This window comes from Equus asinus, chromosome 21 (assembly GCF_041296235.1).
Source record: "Equus asinus isolate D_3611 breed Donkey chromosome 21, EquAss-T2T_v2, whole genome shotgun sequence".
Lineage (NCBI taxonomy): Eukaryota > Metazoa > Chordata > Mammalia > Perissodactyla > Equidae > Equus > Equus asinus.
In genome coordinates, this window is record NC_091810.1 from 45,677,938 (window position 1) to 45,705,754 (window position 27,817).

Sequence of the window (27,817 nt, forward strand, 5' to 3'; positions counted from 1 at the left end):
AGCGTCACCAGTCCCCGGGGGACAAGAACACAGGGACTTCGTTCATCTGTGCAATGATTTCTGCACCAGAAATGCAAAAATGTACTGTGGGGGCAGCTAAGAAAACCACAACTTTGAATGCCACAGGGTCAGAGCAACCAGCTTGACCCACTCTGTTATGAACTTATCAGAGGGTTAGCAGAGGAAAACAAAAGACGGTTGTAACCCATGGTGGATCAAAAGGTACGATATCAAATCGTAGAACTCTCGCCCAAAGACAAGACTGCAAATGGTCATCTGGTATACCTTGTGTAAAGATAGGTTTATAGCGACTCAAAATATTTTAGAAAAATCTCTGTAGTGTCAAGTTCTTTAGAACTTAAAATTGTACCCCCAAAAGATTTTCACTGAATAAATGAGAATTGGCTCTATTTCTTCTACTTCTGGATAGCCCGAGTAAAAATACTAATAATTTCTAGATTTCAGTGGGGAACTACAATTGTTAGGACCCATGGATATTGCTGCAGTTCAAATACGGTACAATAATTACAAAATATAGACCATCTCTTTACAAATACAAATTATAGTATATTACAAGTCATGTACAGTAAATCTATAATTTTTAAACAAACTAGCGTATCTAGGTTTACCTGGTTGCGAGTGCATTATTATTCCAGTTTACAGTTGCCCTTAGCCTGACGGTCAGAGGCTGACCGTGGGAGTGATGCTCTCGTGTAAACTGGCGCCACATAACAGAAAGCTCCTGCTCCCTTTCAGGATGACGGCTGGTAGGTACCTCCTGACTCTCACACTGTATTTCAGAACAGCTAAACAGGAACCAGGAAGCAGTATATTTGGGGGGAAAGGGTGTAAAAATGGATATGCTGGGCCCATTGAATGTCTGATATGCTAGACCGATGGCTGAGGTAATGACACAGGTCTGGTGATCGTCCTCACCTTTAACCTTCCCCACCGTGCCTGCGGGCAGGTGGGTGTGGGTGAGCGCCCTGGGGTGCGCTCTGGACCAGCGGGCGGGGCTTGTCCGACCTCCTCACTGGTCCTCTCCGAGAGGGCTGGACCTGCTGTTTCCCGCAGCTGGGGCTGAGCACATGTGCACGGCTGTTCCCTACCAGGTTTATGGCTTCCTTGAGGCATGACATCACTTGTACAAAAGTCTAATTGAATATGGACTCCACACTAGTGCCTAAACTTTCCTAACTACGAGGCACTTTTTCCCTGGCCCTCCGGCGCCCCACCTGAGGCCAGAGCCAGTCTGCCCCTGCCTGGGGGCTACAGGGTAGTGATGCATATCATTTCATCTGCCAGGTCCTCCTCATCTCTCCCGGGGTCTGGCTCTTCGTCGCTGTAGCCTGGCCCAAAGTCCTGGAGTTCAAAGTCCTGCCGGTGCGAGCCGGGGCCAACGTCCCCGTTGGCCCGGGGATGCATGTTCCCATTAAGCAGGTTGCTGGCTGCACTCTCCATCTCATCGATGGTTAGGTCACAGGCATCGGCGATCTCGTGTTTTGTCGCCGACACGAACTTTGGGTCCCTTGCATACCGTCCTAAGCCTTCAGATATCAGGACCTGTACAGCAACGAAGGTCGTGGCATGAATGCGTGATAAGCCGTAGGGGGAAGAAAACGACAGAAAAACGTCCTCAAACATAACCGCACCTTGTGCTTTTGGGACTCAGCCAGTCAGGTCTGCTAGACCTCATACATGATAACTAAATGTAAAAGTAAATCGCTTTGGCTTTGAAAGTGTCATAGAGCTCAAAAAGTACACATGGCCCAACAAGAGTGAAACCCACTGGGGAAAAATATTTTAGTATAAACTCGTAATATTTGCAGGAACAGCACCCGTAATCTTAGGCACAGCTGATTCATGAGACTCGGCCGTGTTTTATACTCAAGCTTTAAGTACCATCCTTGCTTCTAACAAGTGGGCGGTGTCCAGATACTAAGTGTCGCCTCCTGGCTGCAGAGCCCTCCCACCTGCAGAACCACCACCTGCTCCTCCTGCATGTGGTTCTCCATGGTTCCCCCTCTGCTGTGCCTGGCGCCTGCCCTCCCGTGGCATACTCAGTGAGCCATACTCACTGCCTCCACCAAGCTGTCTGCACTCCTCTGCTTGTCGCTGTTTTTGTTGCGGAAGCTGCTGGGGACAGTCAGGCTGGCTGGTGTGAAAGTCCGATAGGAGATGCCAGGCTCATCCGTGTACCACGAGCTGCGGTGCAGGGACGGCAGGCTACCGTTGACCTGGTCCAGGGCTTCCGGCCGCTCAACCTGGATCAGGGGAGTGTAGCATGGCGTCCAGTCCCGGTACGGAGGGGTCGCTGGAGGGGTGGCCCACGACCGGGTTGAGTGGCTTGGCGAGTACTTCTGGGCCTTACTTGAATCTAGGCCTGCAACTGCCATGATCTGAGGAGAAAGGGGAAGTGGGGAGTGGGAGACCAGAGGTCCTCAGAGGTCCAGGCCTCAGGCGGCCTGAAGATGGACCAAGTATGACACCCTGTTCTACAGGGGCAGCCTTGGATAAGGACTTTAAAAGGACGCGAGCACAATGGGTAAATTAAATGAATTGGCATTGAAAATTTGGCTTTCAGGGCCGGCCCCATGGCCGAGTGGTTGGGTTCACATGCTCCACTTTGGAGGCCCAGGGTTCGCCTGTTCAGATCCTGGGTGCGGACCTGCACACCACTCATCAAGCCATGCTGAGGCAGCGTCCCACATACAAGAACTAGAATGACGTACAACTAGGATATACAACTATGTACTGGGGCTTTGTGGGGGGCAGGGAAAACCAAACAACAAGTTGGCTTTCTAGCAGACTGTATTTTCTTTTTCCCCAAATCCATAGTGCATTTCCTATCACTGTTCCCAAATAGGAAACAGTTGCTGATTTGTGAAATTGCTTTGGAATGATGCAGAGTCAGGGAAGACGTACAAGCTGCGTTGTATGAACACATACCCAGTTCAATCTGGATTTAAACACGAAAGTACTTTCAGGGCAAACTAGTGATCCCTGGCCCTGGCAGGGAACACAGCGGGTTCTCTCCACTCTAGCGCAACTCCTCACATGGCCAGCATTTCGTCTGTTCTGAAGCTCTGGGCAGAAGCCCCGCTCCTTCCACCTATAGCTGCCAATCCACCCTGATATCCCACTGCAGAGAGGGACACTGAGGCCCCGTCTTGTGAACAGCACAGGCCCATGGCCAAGTCAGAAGCCATGGCCTCCCAAGGAGGCAGTGCAGACAGGCGGACCTGGGCCTCAACGGGGCAGGGCAGCAGAGGGAAGAGTGTGTGCAGGCATGTGCCTATGTAGACTTCCACGCCTGCTTGGTTCGTGGCACGTGATGGTCTGGGCCTCCCCAAGGCTTGTCGTTCTTTCACGATAAAACAGGACACAAGTAAAAATTAATGTAAAAACTGAAGACAGAGAAGTAAAAAGTTGGCAGAGAGATTTGAATAGAAAATCTGAAATGTAGCTCATGCTCACGTGAGATGCTCAAGGTGAGAAACCTGCCAGGAGAGCAGGCTCTCCAGATTTACAGACTGGGTGCTCCCTATATGCTGGCGTTCTCTCTGCTTCCCCCGCCCCCTGACACACGTGCACAAGTGGACAGCATCTCTGATGTGCTCTCTTCAGCAAGAAAAAGCACCCTATATTGTCCTTGAGGCAAAGCCCTGGTGAGTGGGCTCCAGCCCCACGTTCCCTCCTGTCTAGCTGCACTCACTGTGGACGGGTCCTTGTCCCTGGACCACACTGCCCTCACAGGCAGGGTGGGAGGCCCACTCACCCTTGTGACCTCGGGGCTGTGCCCAGAGAGAGCTCCATAAACAGGTCCTAATGAAGGAACCACCTCTCAGAGCCGATAAAGGGCAGTGCTGGTTGTTCAGGGTCAGCCGAGAGGCCACCTCTCCCGTGGGGCGGACTACACCAGGCCCTGTCTGCAGTGCTGGGAGGGATGTGGGGGACAAGATTGTGTACTGAGGCTGAGAGCCAGCTCTGGAAGCTGGCAGCCTTGAATTCAAATGCCAACTCGTTCACTCACCTCCTGTGTGAGCTCAGGCATGTCACCCACCCTCTCTGATGTCTGCTCATCTGTAAAATGGGACTCACGATAGTATCTATTTGGCAGGGTTGTTACAGGATGGAACCCAAGGGTATGTGAAGGTTCTCTCCTTCTCTCCCAGTGCTGGCAGCCAGGGGGAAGGCGATGTCCTGAGGATGGGTCCCACACAGGGGGCCTGTTGGGCCCGTTGGGGAAAGGCCAGGTGGGCCAGCTCACCTGTTGCTGCATCAGGTGCAGAGGCAGGGCCGTGCGGTGGGGGAAGGCGGGAGATGGCGACACCTCCTCCTGGCTGCTCTGCCGGCGCAGGCACTCAAAGTTGAAGGAGGACCTCCGGTGGGCTGAGAGGTTAAAGCACATGGTGCAGGTGTTAAAGAACTTCTCTGTCAGGAGCCCGGGGCTCTGGAGTCAGGGCGGCCCCCTGGACACTCAGCAGGGAGCCCAGGAAGAAGCAAGAGATACGTCCAAGAAAAAGCATTTGGTAGTGAGATCTCAGAGCTTTGGGAGGGAAGATGAAGCAGCAGCCCAACTGAGGGACGTTTTTAAAAGGTGCAAGCTGGTTTCTTATAAACGCTGTGCCTGTTCTCAGGGGGAGAAGCTAAAGGCAGCCAGAGGGCAGCTGTTCTGACTCGAAGCCCCTGGACCTACATATTGTGGGGAAAGCAGCAGTTCAGGTCAGGTAGAAGAGGTCGTTCTCGAATCCCACAGATACTTGCTGACTGCCCCCTTCTCGCCTCCCAGAGGTCCTAAGCATCCCCGGGGGCCATGCTTTCTTGCTGGTGCTCCTGTGTTTACACCCGTCTTAAAGGGAGTCACTTGCTAGCTGTCCTATCAGCTCAACCAGGTAATAAGCAAATTCTTCTGTTGGGAAAGACCCAGCTTCTCTAGCACCAAAGACAAAACGAACCAGAAAGAACACCTCTAACTTTAAAGAAGGTGGCTGTCCTGTCGACAGCCACTCTGAACAGAGGCTTATACACAGGTTGGGTGATGACAAGAGATTCAGAGCTTGGGGCTTCACAGGGCACCAGGCCCAGGAGGTCAGTCTGGATTCTGGACCCCCAAGCGCAGGCCAGAGGCCTCCCCGCTGGGAACACCTCCACCCTTGCAGGTGCTGGCTCTGCGGAAGCTGCTCTCAGAGCCTTGCCGATGGTTTGCAAGGGGGTGGCCGACTCGTTTCAACAGCTCCTTTCTTGACCTCTGCTTTCTAAGCTCACAGAGCATTTCTCACACCCCAGCAAAACTCCTCACACCCCTTATTCCTGTATTGGAAAACTGCAGGCACCAGCCTGGGGAGACCTCCCAGGCATCTTGGGGCCACACACGAAGCTGCGGGAACTAGGTTCTGTTTTAGAGGGCCCCGCTCTAAAAGTGTATGAAGACCAGGCTGAGCCCTTGGCTGGCCACTGCCCCAGCAGAGAGGAGCAAGACAGACAACCGGTCCTGGTCAGACAGGCCGGATGCGCACTGTGGGGCATGCTGGGGCCTCCTTGAGTTCCCACCTGGGACACAGCTGCACAAGGGCTGCTGTCCTCATCAGACACCCTCCCTCCATCCAGCACCCGGGGGCCGACTTTAACAGTGCTCCAAGGAGGAGGGGCCTCCCTCATCAGCACAACTTCCAGGACCCTCCCAGGATCAGATGGCAGGGGCTGGAGGCCCAGAGGCAGGAAAGGACAAGCACCAGCCCTCTCATTTGGGTGGTGCCTTTCAATTCTGAAAACAGGTCCACATAGACCCATCATCTCATTTGCTCTGCACAACCATCTCTGATGGAGGAAGTTATCACACTGTAGCTGAGAACACAGGCTGAGGAGTTCCACTTTCTCCCTGCCCAAGGTCTGAACTCATGGGCAACAAAGCAAACAAAATGCAATTGTTATTTGCCCTTACAAATAAAGAGGACAGCCACTCTCGCCCGCTCAGTTTCCTCGCTTCACTGGGCAGCGCCTGTGGATGGTGGGCATTAACGTGGCCACCAAGGAGAGCACAGGGAGGTCCAAGGAGGGCAGTGGAACGCACATGGGCAAGGGGCCTCCACCCGGCCTCACCTGCACATGCGTCATCTGGTATTTATGGAGACAGAATTGCTGTGTTTAGGGCTGTGAAATTAAATATTAACTATAGAAGTGGGTCTAATTACACTCCCTTCCCAGCAGGGCTGTGACAGCTAGAGAGAGGCAGAGGGCCCTGGGTGCCACCCAACCACACTCATTATTGTGCATGTCGTCGGTAGACTCAGAGCCGATGTGTCTTGCCTATTTTTGGCTACTGATTAGAGTCCTGCTCAAACTATACTTCATTCCTCAGAAGTACCAGAAATGGATATTCTTTAACCATCATTAAAATGCCCACATGTCCAAAATCACGCTGGTCAGCCAGGAGCTGGCAGGGGCCCCTGCTGCATTTCTTTCCGCAGCCGGAGTTCCTCACTCGAGGTGACCCAGATCTCCTGGTAGTGCCAGTTACGCCACCTGCACAAGAAAACCAGATGCGGGAGCACCCAGCCCCTACTCCTTCTCAGCAGGATGGGATTCCCCGGTTCCAGGATGGGAGTGCCCACCCTAGAGGTCATCACCAAGGCGAAAACCTGCCCCACAGCACAGGACACTGGCAGACCCAAGGCAAGAATGAGAGGAGGGTGGAAAGGTGAGAAAGGAGGAGAACTCCCCCGGTGGGGACTGAGGCGAAATGGACACCAAGAATCCCCAGGGGCCCCTCAGAGGCGTGGGCTTTTGTAAGACAGGCCTGGGCTCAAGTCCAGCTCTGCACTTGTGCCAATCCCTTCCCCCTCGAGGGGCAGTTATCCCATCCACCCGAGTTGGCCTGGCAACAACATGGTGCATGTCTTGCCTACCTCTCTGGATGGATCCCAGACTCAAAGGCAATGATAACATGCACAAAACAGGCCCCTATCAGGTGACACGTACTGGGCAACTTTAGGGCCACATACTGCCTTTCTCTGTTCTCAGAGAGTTGAGAACAGTGCTGAAGTGGTTTGACCTCTCCTGTGTGGGATACAAATAAGAAAGGGAAGCTGATAGGCTCTCCAACCAGGGGGCTGGTCTTGAGGACTAGAGGTCCCTGACAAGGCAGGACCGCATCTGTCACACTCTCCAAGGCTGGGGTGGGAGGAGAGGTGCATTGTTTTTTGGAAGCTTCACCCAAAACAAAAAACCTGGCCTCACATGTTGGGGTGGGAGGTAGCAGGCGTCTCCTTGGAGATCTCCGGGAATCATAGCAAACAGGTGAGTCATCGTCCTCCAAGAAGCTTTGGGGGTGATGGTAGCCTCGAGGCCGCTCGAAGTCCAAGTTGCTGCCTGGATATCGGTTGTAGTAGCTATAGTTTTGCCTGGTGGTCAAGAAGCCCAAAAGAGACAGTAAGGGTCCTGTGAGATCCTGGTGAATGAGACCTGTCCCTTACCTCTGACAGACCCACGTCTACAGTCCTCCCGCCGCCTCCTTAGATACAGTAGGACTAGCTGAGAATGAGGCAGTCCTCAGCTTCACAGAAGGTGCTAGATGGAGGGCACAGGCTGTCACAGGAAGGTTCAGGACAGCAGGCCTGCGACGAGTGAGGTGCTGGTGGTCTCCCTCCCTCGGCAGCCTCAGACCCCGGTCAGATGTGATTGTAGGTGCTCTGCAAGCCTGACTCTCACCCACTCACCTCTTCCTTGAGAACCCCTCTCCTGAGCGCCTGCCCCTGGCCAGATGCTTGGCTGGGCACCAGGGACACAGAGATGCATGAAGCATGGTACCCCCAACTTAAGGAGCTTAGCAAATATGACACGAACACAGACATCCAAACAAGCTGGAGAAGATCAGCGCTGGGAGAGAGGAGCTCAGGGTGGGTTCCAGGAGCTTTGCGGGAGAGGGGCATTTCAGTTCCAGTCAGGGAAGGAGAAGCAAGTCCCTGGAACAGGCTCTTGTAGGCCAGCAGAGATGGGGAAAGGGGTCCAAGTGGTGGACATGGTGTGAGAAAGCCCCTTAAGAAGGAAACTGAGAATCCATTTGGCTCAGAATCAGTGGTTCCGGAAGTCAGCCGTTGAGGGAGGCTGATGGAAGGAACTGGTAGAGAGCGAGGGTGCGAGTGAGGGAGGACAGGCTGTGGCTGGCCTGGAATACAAGGCTAATGTCCACCAACAGCTCAGATGCCAGAGGTGGCCTCACTGCAGTACCACGTCCATGTCAGTGGGCCAGCTGAGCACGGTGAGATGCAGTTTACAGAGAAGAGGGTGGCAGGTGATCTTTGTCCCCTGCACTGCTGGCTACGTGTCCCCAAGCAAAGTGCCCCTTTTAACTTCAAACATTCTTTCTTCAGGACAATAGCCTGGGTAGGCACCTCTGCTGAGAGACGCCACTCTGACCTCTTGTCCTCTCATCTCCAGGACAGACCCCTTGATGGAAGTGGGAAATAGGCGCTGTTCGTTCAGACCTCACCCAAGCTGTGGGCTGGCCAAGCTGCCATGCAGACGGGGCCCCCCGCCCAGAGTGCTCAGCGTTAATGAAACAAAATGGACCTCTCGGAAGACAGGGATTGCTGGAAAGGGGTACCCCGCCATGAGGCAGTCCCAGTTCTCATTTCTGGAGCCCTTACTAACAGCCTCACAGGCCCCTGGTGGAAAGACGGACCAGGTCTAAAGAGTGGCCTCCACTCTGCCTGTCTCTGGCCTGTTTCTCCTGCTCTGACTTGCCCTGTGGCTTGGCGTCTGTGCTCCTGTTTTGCTTTCCAGGGCCATCCCGAGTGCAGCTGCAGGGGGCCCATGACTTCAGAAGCAGGCAGAACACAAGGGGCAGAAGGCGAGGCTTGCCAAGGTCGCCCGGCCACAACGCCCTCACCTGCTCCAGGTTGGTGAGCTGTCATCCTCATAGCACTCCTCGCCACTGAAATACTCCTGTTCCCCCCAGCAGCGGGCGTCCCTGAAGTAGCCATGTATCTCTGGGTCTTCCCGGCAGATAGTTGGGAACTGCTCATCTCCTGAGTCGGACCTGCAGTTGGGAGAGAGGACCTGAGCGCCCGGGTAGGTGGCAGATAACTCCTGTGGTCGTGCCTCAGCACACGGCCAGCACCCCTGCCTGAGGTGCTCCTGGCTTTTCCCCCGTGCGCCCGCCTCAAGCGGGACTGGATTCTCAAGGCCTCTGGCAATGGTGCTGTGAGTGTGGACGTGGACGTGCGCATGCCAGGAGGGGGTTTCTCTCTCAGTATACCCTGCACAATGCTGGTGCCAAACCACTATGCCCAGAGGCCTCAGAACCGAAGGAATAGATGGAATGTGGGGAACAGAACAAGAAAACAGACCCAGAGACCTGCAGTGATTGGCAGCCCTGGGGAAAAGATTGGGCTCCGAGGCCGTCTGCCCTGATCCCTGTGCCTCCTACCCGAGCCAGGTGTGACGTAAGAGCCTGGGACACAGAGGCTCCCTCGCCACCGACTTCCCCCTGCATCCGATCCAGGAAGGGTGATGGGAGTCTAGGATTCAGTGTCCCAGAGGAGACTCTCCTGGACAATGTCTGCCAAGTTTTCAAAGACTGCCCTGCCCCAGGACTGTCATAATGCTGCCCTGAAACCCAGCTTGTCCTGGCCTCAGTGCTCAGGAAAACCATCCAGGCTCTGGGACATCATGTCTCTCCAAAGAGAGGACTGTATTTCCTCCAAGTTCTTCACTCTCTGGCCCGCCCTCCTCTGGCTCAAGCTGCTCCTGATTTCACTGGATATAATTAAATGAGGAGACCTAGCCTCCCCGTCCCCAGGAAAATGACCAGCCCACCCAACATTCAACCTAGTTCAACAAACATGGAGCAGGATACACTGCATGTGTGTTGAGGGCTGCAGGGGAGACAACGACCTGGTCCCTGGTCTGCAGGAGGTGGGAGGCATGCTGTGAAGAAGCCCCCACAAGAGGCTTGACCACAGAGAGCAGCAGGTGGTGCCCAGCTTAGCTTCACAGGCCGGGCACCTGGAAGTGCACAGGGGGCTCTCCCCGCACTGTCACAAGGCCTGCAGCGGCTAGCTAGCGGCCACACTGGCACGTGACTCTCAGCCCTTGGCTGGTAACCATCTACGCAGATATGGATGTGAAAGCTCCTTGGCTTAGAAATCAAAGCAACTAGCTCCAAAGCCCTGAGCTCTAATATCCTAGTTGGCTCAGAGAAATTTCTCATCTCAGCATTCATAGAGGCCACTTGGTCACACTTACAACACACAGTATTCGACACATGAACACAGGCAACGAGCACATACCTAATGTACGTTTCATAATAGCGGGTTCTATCCAGGAAAAGCATAACACAGGAGGGAGGGAGAAGATAAAAGTTAAATATTTCCAACAACATTTAAAACGCAGATATCAAGCTACTTCCTAGAGCAGAGGTCAGTAAACTACGGTTCACAGGCCACATATAGGCTGCCACCTGTTTTTGTATGGCCCACAAGCTACAAACAGTTTTTATACTCTTAAAGGACTGGAAAAAAACAAAGGAAGAAAAATATTTCATCACACGTGACTATAGGAAGTTCACATTTCGGTGACCATAAATAAAGTCTCATTGGGATGTATCGCAGCATTTGCATATTATCTCCGCTGCTTTCTCCCTGCAACAGCAGAGTTGAGTAGCTGCAGTAGAGGCTGTGTGCTGCCAGAAGCCTGAATATTTACTATCTGGCCCTTGACAGAAAAAGCATGCCAACCTCTGTCCCAAAGTATGCCAGCACAATTGGGGAGGGTGGAGTTTGCAGCAGCTGCTGCTGATTTAAGGAGCATCCCACACAGCATGATATAGGATGGCAGGCAGCCCTTCTTCCTTGAGGGTCATCACGTGGCCAGTGCCCGAAAAGGCCAGGACCTTGTGGCACTCACAGGTTCTAATGCAAATACCTCCTGGGAATCTCCGGCACATGCCAGAGCACGGCAGAGAAGGAACTGCCTTGGGCAGACACTATGTTACCAATGCAAGCACATTTTAAAGGTTACCTTTTAATACTGGACCTTCTTTGAGGCTCACGGTCATGCTTGTGGGAGGAATGATGCCCGTTTTCAGACACATGCTCAAGGTTCCCAATGCTGGGCCGCTTTCCAGGGGCAGCTTTGGACATATTGGCATTATTGAGATTGGCATTTGTTGAGCTGGGAACTTGCTTTCCTATGGAATTATGGTTATGATGGTTATGACACACCGAATTTCCTGCTGGAGGAAACAGCGGTTTCTCAGTATCACTTGCAGGTGGAATTGAAGGCCTTTGGACATGCAGGGGACGGTGGGTGGTATTGGTCTGCTGAAGGGAATCTCTCCTATCACTATTAACATGATTGACATGGTTTCCAAGCAGGGCACCATTTCTCTGCAAAATAATGGGAGACAACACCAGGTAATTTAACAAGTATTTGATGCAGGCTAGCTATGTTAGGTAATTTTTTTCTACATGAAAAACAAATTCTAGGTAAGCTCCATAGGATCTCTGTAAAACAATCTGAGTGTCTCAATGATCGAGGTGAACGTGTCTGTGTGGCAGGTGGTCCCCCCTGAAATGAGGAAGGTTACCGATTCCTGAGATGGGGAGCAAGCTCTCAGCTGGGATTCGAGTGTGCTCGTCCAGTCGCTCCAAGTTGAGGTGACTTATACCCAGCAGGGCCGGTTGGCAGCCCCGTTGAGGCTGAGGTTGAGGTTGGGAGTAGGCATGCTCCCTGGGCTGGGCAGCTGAGGGATTGAGGGCTGGCTGGCAGATCAAAGAGCTGGCCCAGGGAAGAAGGAGGTAGTTCCAGCAGGCAGCTGCTAGAAGGACCCAGGATGGTCATCCACACCGGCCAGTAGCTGTGGCCAAGCTCCTCTGAAGCTGCCATTGTGGGGCAGAGGAGCAAGCTCAGGGAAGGAGCAGGCCTGGCCCTAGGAGAGGTGCTGGTGAACGGGAAGGGTCTGCCGGGGGCAGGGATGGTCCGCAAGCCCCTCTAGGCCCTGGGGCTCGTTTGCATTCTCCAGGCTCTTTTGTGGATCATTAACTGCCCAAACTGGAGTCCTGCCCCACTATTTCCAGGTGGCCAGTGTGTAGCTAGGCGTGGAATAATTACTTTGAATACATCTTCTTCTTCTTCTCGTTTTGTTTCTTCAGGCTCATCGTCTTGCAAATCGCATGATATAGCACGCCGGATTTCAGGCCCAATGTCATGCAGTGTCCTTAATCCCGCCTAGATCAATGAAAACGGCAAAACAGATTAGACAACACGGGCGCCCTGGGACTGACCTGGGTCCTGGCTTTGCTCCTGCCTGATTCAGCTGTAGGAGGGGAAGGTTTCTCCAAACGACAGCCCAGGGAACGGGCCGCTTGTTTGAGTGGAACTGAAGGAGTCCCTGCAGCCTCAGGGTTGTAGGGGGCACTCAGGAGTTCAAGATGAGCATCGGCTGGGATGTTTGAGGCCCTCAACCCAGTAACCTTTCCAAATACCTGCACTTGCAGGGAACATGGCCTGGTACTCAGGTCTGCCATGGCCAAGGGCCCAAATGCCAGTCTACAGAAGGATGGCCTGCAGAGCACCATCTCCTGGAGCCCCAGACAGGGCAAGGAGCACAGCCTGGCTATTCTACAGGGACAGTGGCAAGGACTCGCTGGCTGTGTCCAGCATGAGGAAGCCTGGGTACAAGTGCCAGAGGGCAAGCAGACCAAGCTGCCATCAGGGCCACTGGTTCTGCTAAGAAGCCATGGGAACGAGGGGGTGACACACACACTGCAACCACCAGCACACTCAGGACCATGATGGATGGACCGACATGCACACAGACCTGGGCTACTGTGCAGTGCCAGCCTCCAGGTCCGTCCGCGGCGCCCTGGCCCACAGCCTGCGCTCAGGCTGAGAAGGCGCCCACAGTCAGGCCACCCTCTTGAAGACCACAACACATTGAAAGGGGCTCAACAGCCTCTGGAGGTGGTGTGAGACCCACCAGGTGCCCCCTCCAGGCCCCTCACAGACATTCTGCATTTCCCCAAGGTCCTCACAGAGGCCTTCCTCACCCTGGGCCCCGCTCCATTAGGACAGGGCCTGAAGAAACCCTTCCATTGTTCCGAGCTTCACTAGGGAAAACATTCGAGATGCTTACGGAGTATATATGGGGAAGGTGTAGTTGCTGACTCTGAGAAAATTATCATGTTTTGACCATCAATTTGAAGAAAAATAGCATGCTGACTTAAATACTAATAGGGACAGTATAGCTCCCTTAACCTTTTCCACAAAAAGGCTTGCATCTAAAAGAGGCATTTCCTACCTCCCCCAGGTCAAGGTCACCCGTCCTGCAGCAGGGCAAAACCCCTTGTTGGCTGGCAATCTGTCTGAAACTCAGAGCCACTAAAGGCTTGGAGAATGTGTGAGAGCCTGGCTGTGCAGGGCTCCGTCTGCAGCTACTCCAACATCAGGGTGGTCTGCAGAGGAGAACGGGGCCAAGTGGTGGGTCATCGGGGAGGGGACCACTTCCCTGTCCTTCCTCCACAACCCTCAGCAGTGGGCAGTAGACAAAGCATGATGACTGTGCTTCAGACACACCCAGCAGTGGCGGGGGTTGGGGGCTGGTGGAGGGGATGGGATGGTAGCCGCAGTCTGGCCAGATTGGGCAGGGCTAGGCCCACTGGTGTGGGAATGCTCAGACTGGTTTTCTGCAGATGACAGGGGTGACAACGTTATTTCAGAATGGAAAGTCATATGAGAACTTCCCAAGAGGCTCTTGTGAAGACGACCTTGTCCTTAGTAGCACCTAGCCTATGAGATGGTCCTGTGAAAAATGGCACACCAGACTGGGTCTGGTTTGAAGCACTGTTGAAGAGAGGAGCAGCAGGTCCTTCCATTTCATGAAGTGTAGAGGTGAAAGAGCTGCGTGGGGTCAAAGCTTTAAGGTTCCTGGCTAGAAATGCTGTGGTCTTGTAGGGGAAAGACACACATGTCCTAGGGCCAAACCCAGAAGAGTTCATGGTGTGGTCAGTGAGGCTGCCTCTCACTTTCCTGTTCCTCTGGTCACAGGCATAAGATGCAGACACACAGGCACATACACATGTACACACACACACATGAACTCACACATGCATGCACACACACACGCACATGCAAACATATTTTCCCTCTCTCAGGATCCCTGAGTCCAGCACATCTGAGCCTGGGGAATCATCTGGCTTGGAGGCAGACCTAACTTGCCATTCTCATGGAAACATCAAGAAGGCAACTCTAATGTCAAGTGGGTGAAAGCTCTTACACAGCTGAGCTGCAGGCATGTGCAGGAAGGTGGAGCCCGGCAGCATGAAGCAGCCCGCAATTCCTTCATTCCGCGTTTTTTAGGGCACCATTATCAAGGGAAGATAAGCCCAGCCAGGGTTTCATCATCTGACTCTGGATCACTGGGAAGAAAGGGCTGTTACATATCTGAGGCTCCCAAACAGGAGACCAGATTTGAGACACCTGCTGCCATCGACACAAAATAAACACAGGTGACCGTGCACTAAGTCAACACCTCCAGGTAAATCATGTACCTTAGTCCACGTTACAGGGAGCAGGGGCCCGGAACACACTCCTGAGTTTAAATAACAACAGATAATCCTATTCATTGTCATTCAACTGATTGAACTAGGTCTGATTAAAAGAAATAGAAAACTATTTATTTGGATAATTTTTAACATCATCCTCTGTTGACGGGTTGACATTTCACTGAAATACACATATAACATAATTGCATAATAAAAACAGAAACTGTCTCCAGCATGTCTTCAATGATATACAAGATTAGGAAAGTGCAGTGAACAGACACAGGACAGAGAATTTGTTTGCAACATAAATCACGGAGAAGGTTGACAGGTGACCCGAGGGGCCACTTTCAAAGACAAATAACGACAACATATTTATTAAAGAGACATCAGAGGAGGAGAGAGTATGTCCCTCTCCCCAGACATGAAAGCAGAGGTTTGGAAATCATGATGACATTTTGCTTGCTCCACACAGGAAGAAACACACCTCCTAGGAGTCAGGGACTGACTTTACTCTTTCTCGTGGGACTGGGGGAAGGCTGGGGTGGGGTGGGGGCTTCAGCGGGTAGGGGTGTCTTCCAAGGTTGGGAATGAGGGAAACAGAAGTTCCAAAACTTGAACTGAAACGAAGCTTAAGCACAGCACCCTGAATTTATTACATATCACAAAACATGATAATGGAATTTTTCTAGCACACATATCAAGCTAAAAGGTAGCTTAGGCTGCTCCAAAAATTCCATAGGCACAAGTTCCAATTCCAAAAATTGCAGAAAACTATCTTAAATCCTTGAAAAAATTACTTTTTTTCACAGCCCTAAAAAAGAACATTTTTTTCCTGGAAATAAACACTTTACAATCAGTAAAATGATCTGTTCTTTCATATTTCATATCTGTGTCTATTTCTATCAGCAAAATACTATTTTAATTTGAAATGTGGTCATTAGCACTTAAACCAATGCAATTAAAGCCATATAAAGTCATTCCATTAACATCACAGTAGAATTATGGTTTCGAATAAACACAAAATTGCTATAAAATATAAACATTACTGATTTAAGATGTCCAATCATATAAAATATTAAACAGAATCAAGCCTAGTTTCTGTTGATTTTTAAATGCTAGATGTTATCATAAATATTTTTTTAAAAAAAGAAATGTTGGCGCTTTGCCTGTAGACTGCTGCTTGAAATTTTAGACACCATTTAATTGGAACTTTATAGATATTTACTCTATTGAATGGTTAAGTCACCAAAAAAACCCAAACTATAAAATCTCTCTAAATATTTCTGAAGCAATAGCATAAAAGTAAGATATTTTAACATCAAGTATGAACATTCATTTACCTTCCTTTCTCTTGCCCACTTTCAGGGTTACATTTTTCCTACCTGGGTGCATATGAAATGCTTTCGCTGCCTGTCTCCCTAAGCTAGCTCCATCAGACACACCAGTAGTCTGCCAGCTCTTGGCACCACAGCAAGCACGTAAAATGCCCGGAAACCCCTCCTGAACCTACACTGTAACAGTGCAGATAAGAGATCTGAGTCTCCAGTCGGGACTGAGCCAGGCCATTCATCTTCGGATGTGAGGGCCAGGCTTTCACACTCCAGCCAAAGAGCCCGTGTCTGGTAGAGCCTGCTCTCCATCACAGGCAGGTTTCACCCACCAGGGCTGGCTCTGCACAGTCATCTTGTTAAAGGCAGTTCTGATTAACCCGTTAGCAGGAGTCAGCCCCTACCCAATCAGAGGGGATAACTTTACACTATCTCCATCAGAAGAAAGGACTGCAGATTAAATTCTTATGGAATAAAGCTGTTCATCTAACAAGCTGTCCCCTGCCTCCTCCGCACACACATATCACACGTGGGCACTCCCTTTCTTTTGTTATTGTTATCCTCTAGGGAAAATGTGATGGTGTGGCCTTTGTGTCCATTATGAACAGTCTTTCAGTTATATATAAAGGTTTAGAATCATGAGCACAACACTCTGAGTCATCCACAGTGATTCTGAGCCTCACTGAAAAGTCAGCTGTAACATTACCCTGTAAGGTACCCCTGGGGTTGCACTCAGCTGTACACACTGAGTTTGTTACCATCACTCAGAAAAGTAAAGAACACTTAAAAAAAATTACCTAAAGTAATCTATGATATTTCTCTGCAAACAATCTGACAGAGCTAGCTATTTTCATTCCACCTTGATTCTTGGTTGTAGTTTGACACCAGAATTGGAGAAATTCTTGCCAGTTTTCTGATAAGAGAGTATTAGTTAAAACTTAGGCTCAGCAGATGCCACAAATCATGACTTCTTCTCTGATGGCATCTTTGTACTGGTCAATGTGATCTCACATGCTTCATCCCACTATATCCTGGAAGGGAGGGTGGGCCAGACTATTCCCATTTGGTTAAGTGACCTGCCCCAACTAGCAAAGGCTCGGCCAGGACTCTTGATCCCCAAGCTTCTGGTGCTCATGATGCCATGCTGGCCCCACTTCAACAACCACCATGAGAAAGTCTTTGGGTCTACAGGAAAGAGTGCTGGGATCAATTCTCAATCATCACTCACTCACAACTGTGACCCAAAATGACCGTGGGGTGCTACCCAATCAAGGTTAACCTTTCAACTAACTTAGCAGAGCTCTTATATCACTAAGTCAGCGTGGAAACAAATGATCACAAGGTATCACGAAAACTGATCCTATGCTCTGCACACGTCCTTGTCTCAGGTGTGCCACTCTGAGGAGCTGAGATCTTTAAAACAGTGTCTATTCACACACTAGTTCAGACCAGCATTCCTCTAGATGGGCACAGGCAGTGAGATGTGGCCATGTGGGGAACATCTCTCAGTGTGAACTTGGCTGGACACACCGGGGCACAGGCAGCTCCGTGTCCAGGTGAGGGACTGGGATGAGGGACGGGCCTGGGAGGCAGAGGATGGTTCAAGCTAGGGGCAGTGCTATATGCAGAAGGCTCTTACCAGATAGATCATAAAGAGGCTCCAGCACTCTTTTCCTTACAGGGGATTTGGGATTCTTCCCCTAGAGCAACAGTTCTCAAAGTGTGGCCCAGGGACCTTGGGGCTCCCCTAAGACACCTTCAGGGATCCATGAGGTCATTGCAATTTGCATACTACTACTATGATGTCCTTTGCCTGTACACTCTCATTCTCTCATGGGAGCGCAGAAGGGTTTTCCAAAGGCTACATGACCCATGATGATGTCATCTCTCTGGCATCTTTGTGCTTGCATATTCTGTTTTAAAAATTTCTGTTTTAATTTCTAATGCAGTAAATATTGATACACAAGGGTCCTCAATAATTTTTAAGAGCATAAATGGGTTCTGAGACCAAAAAGTTTGAGAACTGCTGATAACCCATCCTCAGACAGGCAACATCATCTTTTCCTTAGGCACCTGACTCTTCACTCCATCCATCCAGGATTCCTATGATTCTGCTGACCTTTCCCCACCGTTGGAAGAAATGTCCTTCCTGTGGCTTCTCTGGGCTAGCCTGTGGTACTTCTGAACAGATTGCCTTCACTGTGCCTTAGCCATGACGTGTCCCCTCCTCTTACCCCAAACAGCCGCCTCTCTTAGGCCTATGGTGTGCCAGAGAGAATGGATTCACACAGGTACCTACCCAATCTTGGAACCGTTAGAAAGTGTTAGCAAGCTCCTTCCCATGGATAACTCAATTATGACACATTTGAGCTAATGAGGGTACTAGGTGGGTATTATTCAATAACATACTACGATAATTAAGACCTTTTGCCTACATAATATAACTTGCCTTAACTTTTCAGTAATTCTATCTTCTCAAAGACTTTGAAAATAAGAATTACTATTCTCAGAGGGGAAAGACCGCCCACTTTTCAGAAAGAGCAGAGAATCTAGTACCCCAGAATCCTGTGGATTAATTTAGTTTTTAAGTGGGTCACACTAGAGTGTAAGCTACCTAGGAAGAGCCTTTGCCCATGCCCCATCTTACACGTGCTTCCCTCTGATGGATACTGGCCTGCAGCGTGTCTTCCATCCAGGAGCTTAAGAGTTTAGCACCATGGACTGCGGTGTTGGGTACCAAGTTTGCTGAGTGAGTCTGTGAAGATTCTGAGAGAACAAACTCGAGTCATTTCCTACAACTTTTCTACATTTAAAGCCATACTCTTCTGCCAAGGTTTGAGGAGGAAGGAGAGAGGCGCCTGCAGTTTGACTGTAAACGAAGTCTCAGGGAAGCCTTGTTTCCCCTTTGAGCAAGGCCAGAGGTGGCCTCCACCATTTCCAGGTGTCTTTCATGAACTGGTCTTGGCTACCAACCATAGCCAGTGCCTTTACTCAGCAACACAGCCAGGCCCACGTGGGGCAAGACTCTTGTTTCATTTAAACCATTCTCTAAGTCGCATCTAGAAAGTTACCATTTTCCAGTATTTACTTATTTGGAAGGACTGTGGAGAAAGGCATGTGGAAATTACCAGCCGTGTGAATTGCTCGGGGCTGTTCTGCTGAGGCTTTGGCGTATGGAGACAGATCGAGAAGACAGTTGGTCACACTGGCCCTCTGAGACAGGGGCAACACAGACAGTGGGTGAGCACATACTGTCCTTCAGCTTTTAATAAACTCGACATCAGGGTGGGTCAGAGACAGACAAAAGGGATCATCTGTCTGATGGTGGACTAGCCCCTCATCTGTGCCTACATGGTTGGCCAGCTTCCTTTTCAGGGATGATACACCAAATACTTAATAACTGGTACATCCTAGACACTACCCAATCAGAGCAGAAGTAGGCCTGCAGAGCACAGTCGAGTCTCAGAGGCCCCGCCTTGCCAGGCATTAGCCCTTCAGTTGCTGGATCACAGAGGGGTCTGGAGAGGAGCTGGGATGTTGGCAGGGGGTGAAGAGACTTGGGGCGTTGGGGCCAAGCTGTTAACTAGCAGGTACAGGCATGCCTCAAATCTTCAAATGGGGTCCACCCATACCAGAGTGTGATAACCAGCTGTCAACTCCATCCCCATGTCACCACCCATGGTGCTGTGTGAAGAAGTCAAACCTGGTCTCGGGCCCCATGGACTCTGCTGTGAGAATCCATTAGACCCACTGTGAGTTCTTAGACTTAAGACAATCCGTACACATGGGAGCATGATCCGTGGCCAGGCCCATTTCCATAGTGAGGCTAGGGAGCCCACTTATGTCCAGGCAGGCCAGACCACTTGGTATTGAGAACCCCTGGGGCCAAAGGGCAAAGGTCACAGCACAAAAGACATCACCAGACACCCTCCCTCAAGGCTGGGAGGGACCGTGTCAGTCATGCACAGGATGAGCCTGTAGGACCTCCACTAGTATGCCTCTTCCCACCGGTGACACTGCTCCCCCCGTCTGCCTGGTCTTGGATGAGTGCAGCCAGGAACAGGGCTGCCCCACATTCTGTGGGCCCTCCCCACCTCATTCGCCCGCACGCGCACATGCAGCCTCCAGTCTGCATAGACCAGGGCAGGTAAAGGGGGCTAATAACGCTTCCTTTCTCTAGACACTTCAGAACCTTCAAGTTTTGACACTAAAGTTACTTTTGAATATTGATTTTAAAACTCAGCTTGGCTCCTCTGGGTATCCTGGGCTCAGTCAATGTACTGACTCCTTAACCACTGCTTGGAGTCAGCTGAGAATTTCACATGGGACGGTCTCATGAAGCAACTTCTTGGGAAAAAATCTACTGTTCGTAAGATGTGAAAACACAACCTGCAGAATTACCTCTGTTTACATTTGTATGCATTTCCATGATATCTTAAAAAGGGCAGAATTCTCTTTCTCAATGGATAACTACAGTACAGAACAGAAAAGAGATCAAAGAAAAACAAGAATTTCTTAAAGTTCTGGTAGTAAACAAGCATATGATATTATTATTGTTGTAGTCTTAATAATAAGCAATTATACGTTCAAAGTGCTTTACAATCACTTAGCTATTCCTCACAACAGCCCTGTGAGGTAGGTCGACATTATTACCCCCATTTTACAGATGGGGAAACTGAGGCACAGAGAGGTTAAGTGTCTTGCCCAAGGTCACGCAGCAAGTGAACGCTGGAGCTGGGACTAGAACCCAGGTTCCCTGACTCCCAATGTCCTTGAAACTAGACCACACTGCTTCCAAAGAGGCATCCCCAGACTGGCTTTGAGCACGAATTAAAGACGGACAATGTTGGATGAGGTTTGAGTGTGGTGGTATTTCCCGTGGACACGTTAAGATGGAACCTGAGGTGTTGCCTGGATTGGTTTTGGCATGCGGGTGTATGTATTAGTTTAAATGAGTGAATCTGAGCTTCCTGTCCTGCCCACTTCTCACTGCATTCTGAACGGGATCACTGCAGAGAGCAGGAGCCGGACGGTCAGGAGGGCGTGACGGACTGGCATATAAAAGGAACTCTGTCAGCTCAGCGCCAAGGGGCCTGCCAGTCTTTGGGAGTTCGGGCAAACTAGGGATGTAGGACTCTGGAACGGAGTCAGCTGCCCACCTTAGGCAGGTCTGCTTAATCTTTTTACTTTTTTAATTTTTTGTTTTGTTTTGTTTTACTGGCCAGTATCAGGAAGTTGTGTTCATTTCATTTCTCTGTGGGGCGGCTGCCCCCCTCCTTTGCTCTTTCCCACTCTTTCCCTTTCTCTGAGTCTGTTTGGAAGGGAAAACTGTTAAGACTTGCACGTTCCCTTTCATGAAAAAGAGCCACTGTGAGCAGTGTCCGCGACAGGAGGCTACGGCTCGGCAGCTGCGCCGCGGCCCTGCTTCCACCTTCCGGAGGAGGAGTGCTCTGCTTGGAAGGGGTCTCCCTGGGGCCTCGGGTTTGCTTTTTCCTGCATTTCTCCCGAAATGCTGTTTCAGTAGAAATAAGCCCACTTGAGACTTTTCCCTTTCAAGGCCTTAGCCATAAACGCCTTCCGACTAACGAGCTTGGTGCTGTAGCTCAGGCAGAAAATTCTAAAGCATCCGTTCAAGCATCTGAAACAAATGAATCAGCCGGTGAAATCTCATCTGTTAGCATCTGTTCTCCTCTTAGATTAAAAAAGAAAAACAAAAGGCCTTTTTATGGCTTTAGATGGCATGCTTTAAAAAAAGAAAAAAATCCTGCTACTTTTTAGACTAAGGTGGCTAGATAACAGGTGTCTGATACTCCACAAGTTATTCCATTTTCCTCTGTCTTTATACGTCGAGCCTCCCTTAGAAGGCCACATGAGGGACCAAGAGCCATTTGCTTCTTGTATACCACCCCCCTTTCCACTTGACCATCTATATCACCATCTGTCAGCTGGGGCACAGCATTTAACATTATAAAACCTGACAAGCTAATCCTTTATGAGTTGGAAATATCGGTCTCCTTCTTAAACTCAAATTCCAAACAGGTAAAAAGTAAAAAAAAAAAAAAAAAAAGACTATCCTTCTGAAGTCTTCCTGTCATTAAGGCTCCCATCTGGGACGAACAGGGGACGGACTCCTTCACTTCCACCAGAGTGTCTTTTGCATAAAGGAAATCCATGAATGTTGAAAGAAAAAGAAATGAACAAAACTTTTCCCACTTTAGGATTTTTTTTTTTCTGATCCATGAGATACTGGACTAATTCATGTCTGTATCTTGCATGGACGTCTTCATCTGGAAGGTCTCACGGGCATTACTCTTTGAGGGGAAGGGCACTGAGAGTTCTCATGGCTGCAGAGCTGTGTTCCTTTATTTATTGGCTCCTCATGGAGACCTGCAGGTCACTCGGATGCAGCAACAATGGATGAAGAGCAAATGCTGAGTCAAACTAAAGTGAAATGGCATGTAGGGGATGAGTGAGGAAAAAAATAAAGGGGCCTGATGCAGCTTCTCCGATTCCCTCTGTAGAGGGCTGGAGAGAAAGCTGGCTTTAATGAGAAGATGGATGGATCGATGGAAACTGCACACTCATTCGGACCACAGAGGCCAGAGGACACCAGGTGCCGAGCTCCTACCCACACACGGATCTCGGAGCTCCTCAAACCATTTCCCTTCATGTAGAAGGGGACACTGCAGTTGGTCTGAACCGAGGGAGACCAGCTGGAGCCCACGGGGTTGAAAACCAGAGTCCATCCGTGTGCCCTTGAAAACCATTCCACAGGGGAGGGGCAGAGGATGCGGACGGGTTCCGATCCTGTTCAGACAGACTGCACGCTACGCAGCACAAGCACGCACATGCCCATGTCTTGACTGCTGCGCTCACACCGTGACGCCCACACTCCACTTTCCATGAGCTATTGGTCTGCCAGCCGTGTGGCACCCCTGGCACCAGCAGGAGCAACTCATCCCTCTTCTCAACAGGCCACGCCCACTTTGGGGGCTTCCCTGAGGATCTGTGTACTTGTCCTCATGACACTGTTGGTACATTTCTCCCGCTGCCATTCAACCCCACTTCCCTAACTGCTACATTGTCGTGTAATATTTCATCATCCAGAAAGGAAGAGCCTCTCGTGCTAATTAAATGTAGAGTGGCAAATCACATTTAAAGTCATTTCTAGAGCAGAGGAAGCCAAAAAATGTAATTAGAATTATCCTTCAAGGAGACAAAAATTTTCTATTTTTAATGTTTGCTTTAGATTCAAATGCATTTTTAGAATTTATCTGTCAAGATTATGAACACAACTTAATTTTCTGGGCTGTGTACTCAACATAAATCATAGACAGAGCCTCAACTCCCAATGGAACCATGTGAAAACGTGCTGATATTATCATCTAACTGGAAATGTTTGAATTTCACCAAGGAAATGAAACTCTTTCTATAAACCACAAAATTAAAAGGGAGGAAAAAAAGGAGGAAAAAGCTTAGGAGGAAAAAAACTCAATGTTTTTGTAACTCAATGTGATAGAGTCTTTTAACCTACGACTTATAAATGCAGCTTTAGCATCATTTGAATCTTCAACTTAAAGACTCAGTGAAGCCCATCCATGAAACGTGGCAATTAATTACTTAGCTATGTGTAGGTTTTCAGATTTCAAACATCAAAACACTATATCCAGCCACCAGAGCAAGCACTGAAGCCATCTAATTGGGACATCTTGGGGATTCACAAAAGGTGTAACTCTGTAGCCAGGTGGTCATCATACATGTCTTCCACAGACAACAGAAGGGTCTCACAGCACAGAGCGAACTTGTTACTGTAAATTCTGACAGAGCCATCCACGAAAGAGTATGTTTCCCCTCCAGAAAAGTCATCAAGTTCCATCAGCCCACCACCTGGAATCGGAGAACAGCAAGCAGTCCCTACAAGTAGAAGGCACCATGGCACTCGGACGTCTGGCCAGCCTATCGTCCAGGCCCAGAGTTCCCTCAGGGAAGAGCCTTCACAAACACGTTAGTCACTCCCTTTCCTCGCACCCAACTTGGCGACGCTGCCTTCAAGCATGTAGGGCCCAGTGACCTGCTCAAACTTGCAAACACATCTTTTCAGTTTGCTTTGTCTCTCTAAGGCTATTTGTGAGCTGTGATCAGAAGCAGCACGGTCACTTTTACTGACTAGATCTGCCAGAGGTGAACGAGCTTGAACTCAAATTCCACAACCGGAGCCAGCGGTTAGCTTTGCGACCGAGCCTGGGATTCACTGAGCTCCCTTGAGATGCGATCAGAGACAGAAAGATGGGAAATTGTCTTCCGTCGGATTCGGCATCCACCCTTCCCCTGGCCCTGCAGCCATCTGGGCAGAGCAGAGGTCTCCTCAGGAATCAGTAGGTCACTGTCACACAAGGTCATCTACTAAGCCGCCGTATGCATACGCACCCCACACTGCTCCATTCAGTCAGTCGCTGTCATTCATTTTCACACTCTCTCTCTCAGCGAGACCACAGACAAGGCTTCACTGTGGTAGTCACCATCACTTTCAACACAGAACAGTGCTGGGCATTTTTCCCAGAAAAAAAATGAAGGACTATTCCACATTGAACCTTACCAATGCCTACAAGGTCCAATTTAAGACGAGTGGTGATACCAGGGATACAAATGTAATTTTAGAGTAAATCAATTAAAAAGGAAAAATTCTTTATCTCATTCATGGTAGACTTCAAGCATTCCAGGTAGCGGAGATGACAGGGCTTTCGATTAACTTGAACAGTTGTTTCTGACAGCTTGCCAACCTCTGCAGTTCCCTTTTTCCTGTTCTTACTCTTTTTCTCGTTCTCCCTTCACCCTGCTTTCTCCATCCCCAGCACTCACAGACTTCCTGCTCCTTTTCCTGCAGGTCTCCACTGTGACTTCCTTGCCCCTGACCCGCCTCTTTCCCATAGGAGCTTTGGGCTTACCTACGATTCTGTACCCTCAAATGCATGGACCCTGGTTGGAACTAGAGGTTCCTGAAAGCCACATCCACACTCCAGGGCCTGGGGCAGGGCCAGGGCTGGCATAGGGGTAGAGACCAGAGGCCGGCCCGGGTGTGAGAGAGCAGCATTTGCACAGCAAGCCTCAAGGCCATCAGGAGACAACGCACAGAGAGACAGGCACACCGCACATATACACACACACGCATACACTAGGAGGTGATGGATGTTTCTGAAATGGACCGAAAACCAACAAGCAGTGGGGTAAGAAACAAACAGAAACAAAACAAAGCACTTGCGTTCAGATGGAAAGCTGTTTCTGGGCAGCAAGGGCCCAAGTCCAGGGCTGGGGGAGGGTGGGGGCCTGCTCGGAGGACACTGCCTTTGGAGAAGCCTGGAGGAGACAGGGTGCAGGGGCAGCGCTCGCTCCCCTCCCGCCAGGGAGGTGCCTCTGCCGCTGTCCTAGGGGCCAAGCCCCAGGGCCACAGGGGACGCGGGGCACCACGGAGAAAGCCGGAGAGGGAGGCACTTACCTCGTGGCCCAGAAATGGCTAGTCCACATTTTGGGGAGTGTGCAGTATCTCAGTTAAACAAAATCCTTGTAGTACTGCTCAACCATGAATAGGCAGCTCTCTAGTATTTCAAATAAGCTTGTAAAATCGTTAGTGAAAAGAGAAAAAAATGAAACAACAATTCACCTGTAGGGCAATTGTGGTGTTCTTCGCAGGGTACTTTCCCACCAGTCCTTGTTCTTTCCGTTTCTTGAATTTCCTAAAGTAGTCCTGTATCAGGAAAGTGGCATAGAACTTCCCCACGGTTACCTCATCATCTAAACGGAGAGACCAGACAGAGCTCTCCCGAATCAGCACGTTTGCACCAAGAGCCTAAACCCTGGCTTCTGGCTGGGGGCAGGGGTGGAGCAAGACGGTGCAGAAGGCACCGAGCTCTCAGCTTACAACACAGGAGACTAAGTCTAGCAAAAAGCAAGGTTTTGCAAAGCAGTTAAGGCTCAAAATTAGAGTCAGTTAAATGAACTGATACTCAAAATTGCAGAAAATAATATATTTGTCATGAGTTTAACAGAGCAGCGTATTAGTAACACTATGAAGTGCTGTCTTGGTTATTTACTTAAAATAAAAATTACAAAACAAAAAAGGCTAGATGGGTCATATTTTCACCCCGCGCATAGGGATTTGCATGTGTAATTACCATGAACACCAAGGGCAATTAACCATCCAAATCCTGATGCCTCGAGATAGAGAGAGAGACCTCAGAAAGGTGACAGACAAGCTCGGAAGAAGAGGAAGGTTCAGAAAAGAGACTGCAAACCCAGATTTTTCATGTGCTCCCTTGGTTCTCTGCCAATAGCCTCCATGTACCATTTCTTGGTTTGTAATTCAGAACTGCTTGTTTTCGGCACAGCAAGCGACAGCTCCAACTAACCTCAAAGTTGAGCTGACACTTCTGCTTTATTCAGAAACAACCCAACAGTATTGCTGGGGAATTGGAACTCTGCTGGGCATCTTATAGGTGATGCATGAGGCAGAATAAGGGCTCTGGCTGTCTCGTGGTAAACCATCTTGGCAGTGGAACTGCACCCCAGGGGTGTCCACAAGCCCTGCTCTCCCAGGGGTGCTCGCCACCAGATCTGCTGTGTGCTAAGGGCTCCTGAGCGGAAAGCTTAAGAGCCCCTTAGCAGCCCACCCAAGTGGGGCCGCACTGGGGCTGGGCACTGCTGACCATGACTGGCAGAGGCTGGGAGGAGGAATGGCTCCTGGCCCTCAGGATTTAGCATGGCTAAACTTTTGGCCAGGCTGCCCTTGCGAGAGTTATGTGCGATTTGGGGCAAGAGGTTCAACCCCTCTGGGTTTGTGTTCTCATGTGCAAACGGGGCTACGCCTCTTAGAGGAGCTGTGAGGAGTACAGAGAAGAGGTGTAAAGCGCTCAGCCCCTTCCCTGCATGGTCCTAAGTGCCAGGCAGGGGCTGAATGACTGTGAGCCATCAGAGTCACTGTTATTTTACAATCTGCCCACAGTGGCACCCACTGAAATGGACTGTAGAGCATGACAGGTTGGGGACACTAGGAGCCACCATATTCACTAACGCACCATGCGTGGGGTTCGTTTTGTGACCGCTGGGAGGTCACTCTGGACACTGGTCAATCTGGACACTGCTGGGCTGCCTCTCCAAACTTCCTTGTCAGAAGCTGCTCAGTGTTACTATGAGGGAAGATGTCTTAGGGTGTCGGCCTCGAGAGGTATGTTACATTCCTTCTAAACCCAGGCTGGGCAAGTCCTAGAGTGGTGTAGGGGCCACAAAGTGAACCTAAGGCTTCGTACAACATGCGAAACCATGGTCCCTCATCAGTCTCAGGCTGGTCTAACGGTCTAACAATGCATTGTCCACAGGCAAGGAGGCAAGGGGTGAACGGAGACTGTTCAGGGCCTGGCATTTCACCCCTGCTCTGCTCTCAAGCCACTCCCCATCTTGCCCAGGGTGCATGTGGAACCCTGGTAGTTCCACTACCCCTACTACCGGGCATCACAGGTGCCAGGCCCTGTGTCAGAGGAGTTCCATGTGGTCTTATGGCCTCTTCACAAGTCTGAGATGGTAGATCTGCCCACCTCCTCTGACAGGTGGAGAGAGGTTAAGTGACCTCCCCCAGGCCAGCTGAGTTGGGATGTGAGCCCCCTGAATCTGGGCTCTCCTCCTCCTCTTCTGCAACACCTCCCTGAGAGACGGCCCAGCTGTGGCCACATGGACCATCCGCTTCTTTGGGGCTGCCCCTCCCAGAGTACAAGTCTCTCTCTCTACTGGGCTGTGCACAGGAGATGGACCAACTGCTGACGGAGCAAAGAATCCTGGGGCCCCAGGGGGATTCTCTGCCTGCTGTGCCACAGCTGGCCTCTGCAATCCAGGGTTTCAAGTCTTCTCTGTGGGCTCCCAGAAAAACCACTGGCTCTGACTACAGAGGGCCACCTC

General features: G+C 50.4%; 1 protein-coding gene across 18 annotated transcripts in view; it reads right to left on the reverse strand.

Annotated features, from left to right (window-relative positions):
- Window positions 1-544: 544 nt before the first annotated feature.
- CACNA1D (calcium voltage-gated channel subunit alpha1 D) overlaps window positions 545-27,817 on the reverse strand; it is a 319,702-nt gene continuing 292,429 nt past the window's right edge. For 14 of the 18 annotated variants that reach the window (XM_070492885.1, XM_070492880.1, XM_044755118.2 and 11 more), the window contains 9 exons: window positions 25,533-25,663; window positions 12,115-12,231; window positions 11,023-11,390; window positions 10,293-10,319; window positions 8,891-9,040; window positions 7,240-7,403; window positions 4,271-4,392; window positions 2,079-2,399; window positions 545-1,563 (listed from right to left, as the gene is read on the reverse strand). In XM_070492885.1, coding sequence (XP_070348986.1) covers window positions 1,270-1,563; window positions 2,079-2,399; window positions 4,271-4,392; window positions 7,240-7,403; window positions 8,891-9,040; window positions 10,293-10,319; window positions 11,023-11,390; window positions 12,115-12,231; window positions 25,533-25,663 — 1,694 coding nt within the window. In that variant the 3' untranslated portion in view covers window positions 545-1,269. Of the gene's footprint in view, window positions 1,564-2,078; window positions 2,400-4,270; window positions 4,393-7,239; window positions 7,404-8,890; window positions 9,041-10,292; window positions 10,320-11,022; window positions 11,391-12,114; window positions 12,232-25,532; window positions 25,664-27,817 lie in introns of those variants that run through there. The other 4 variants (XM_070492883.1, XM_070492878.1, XM_014827083.3 and 1 more) reach the window with 2 other exon arrangements.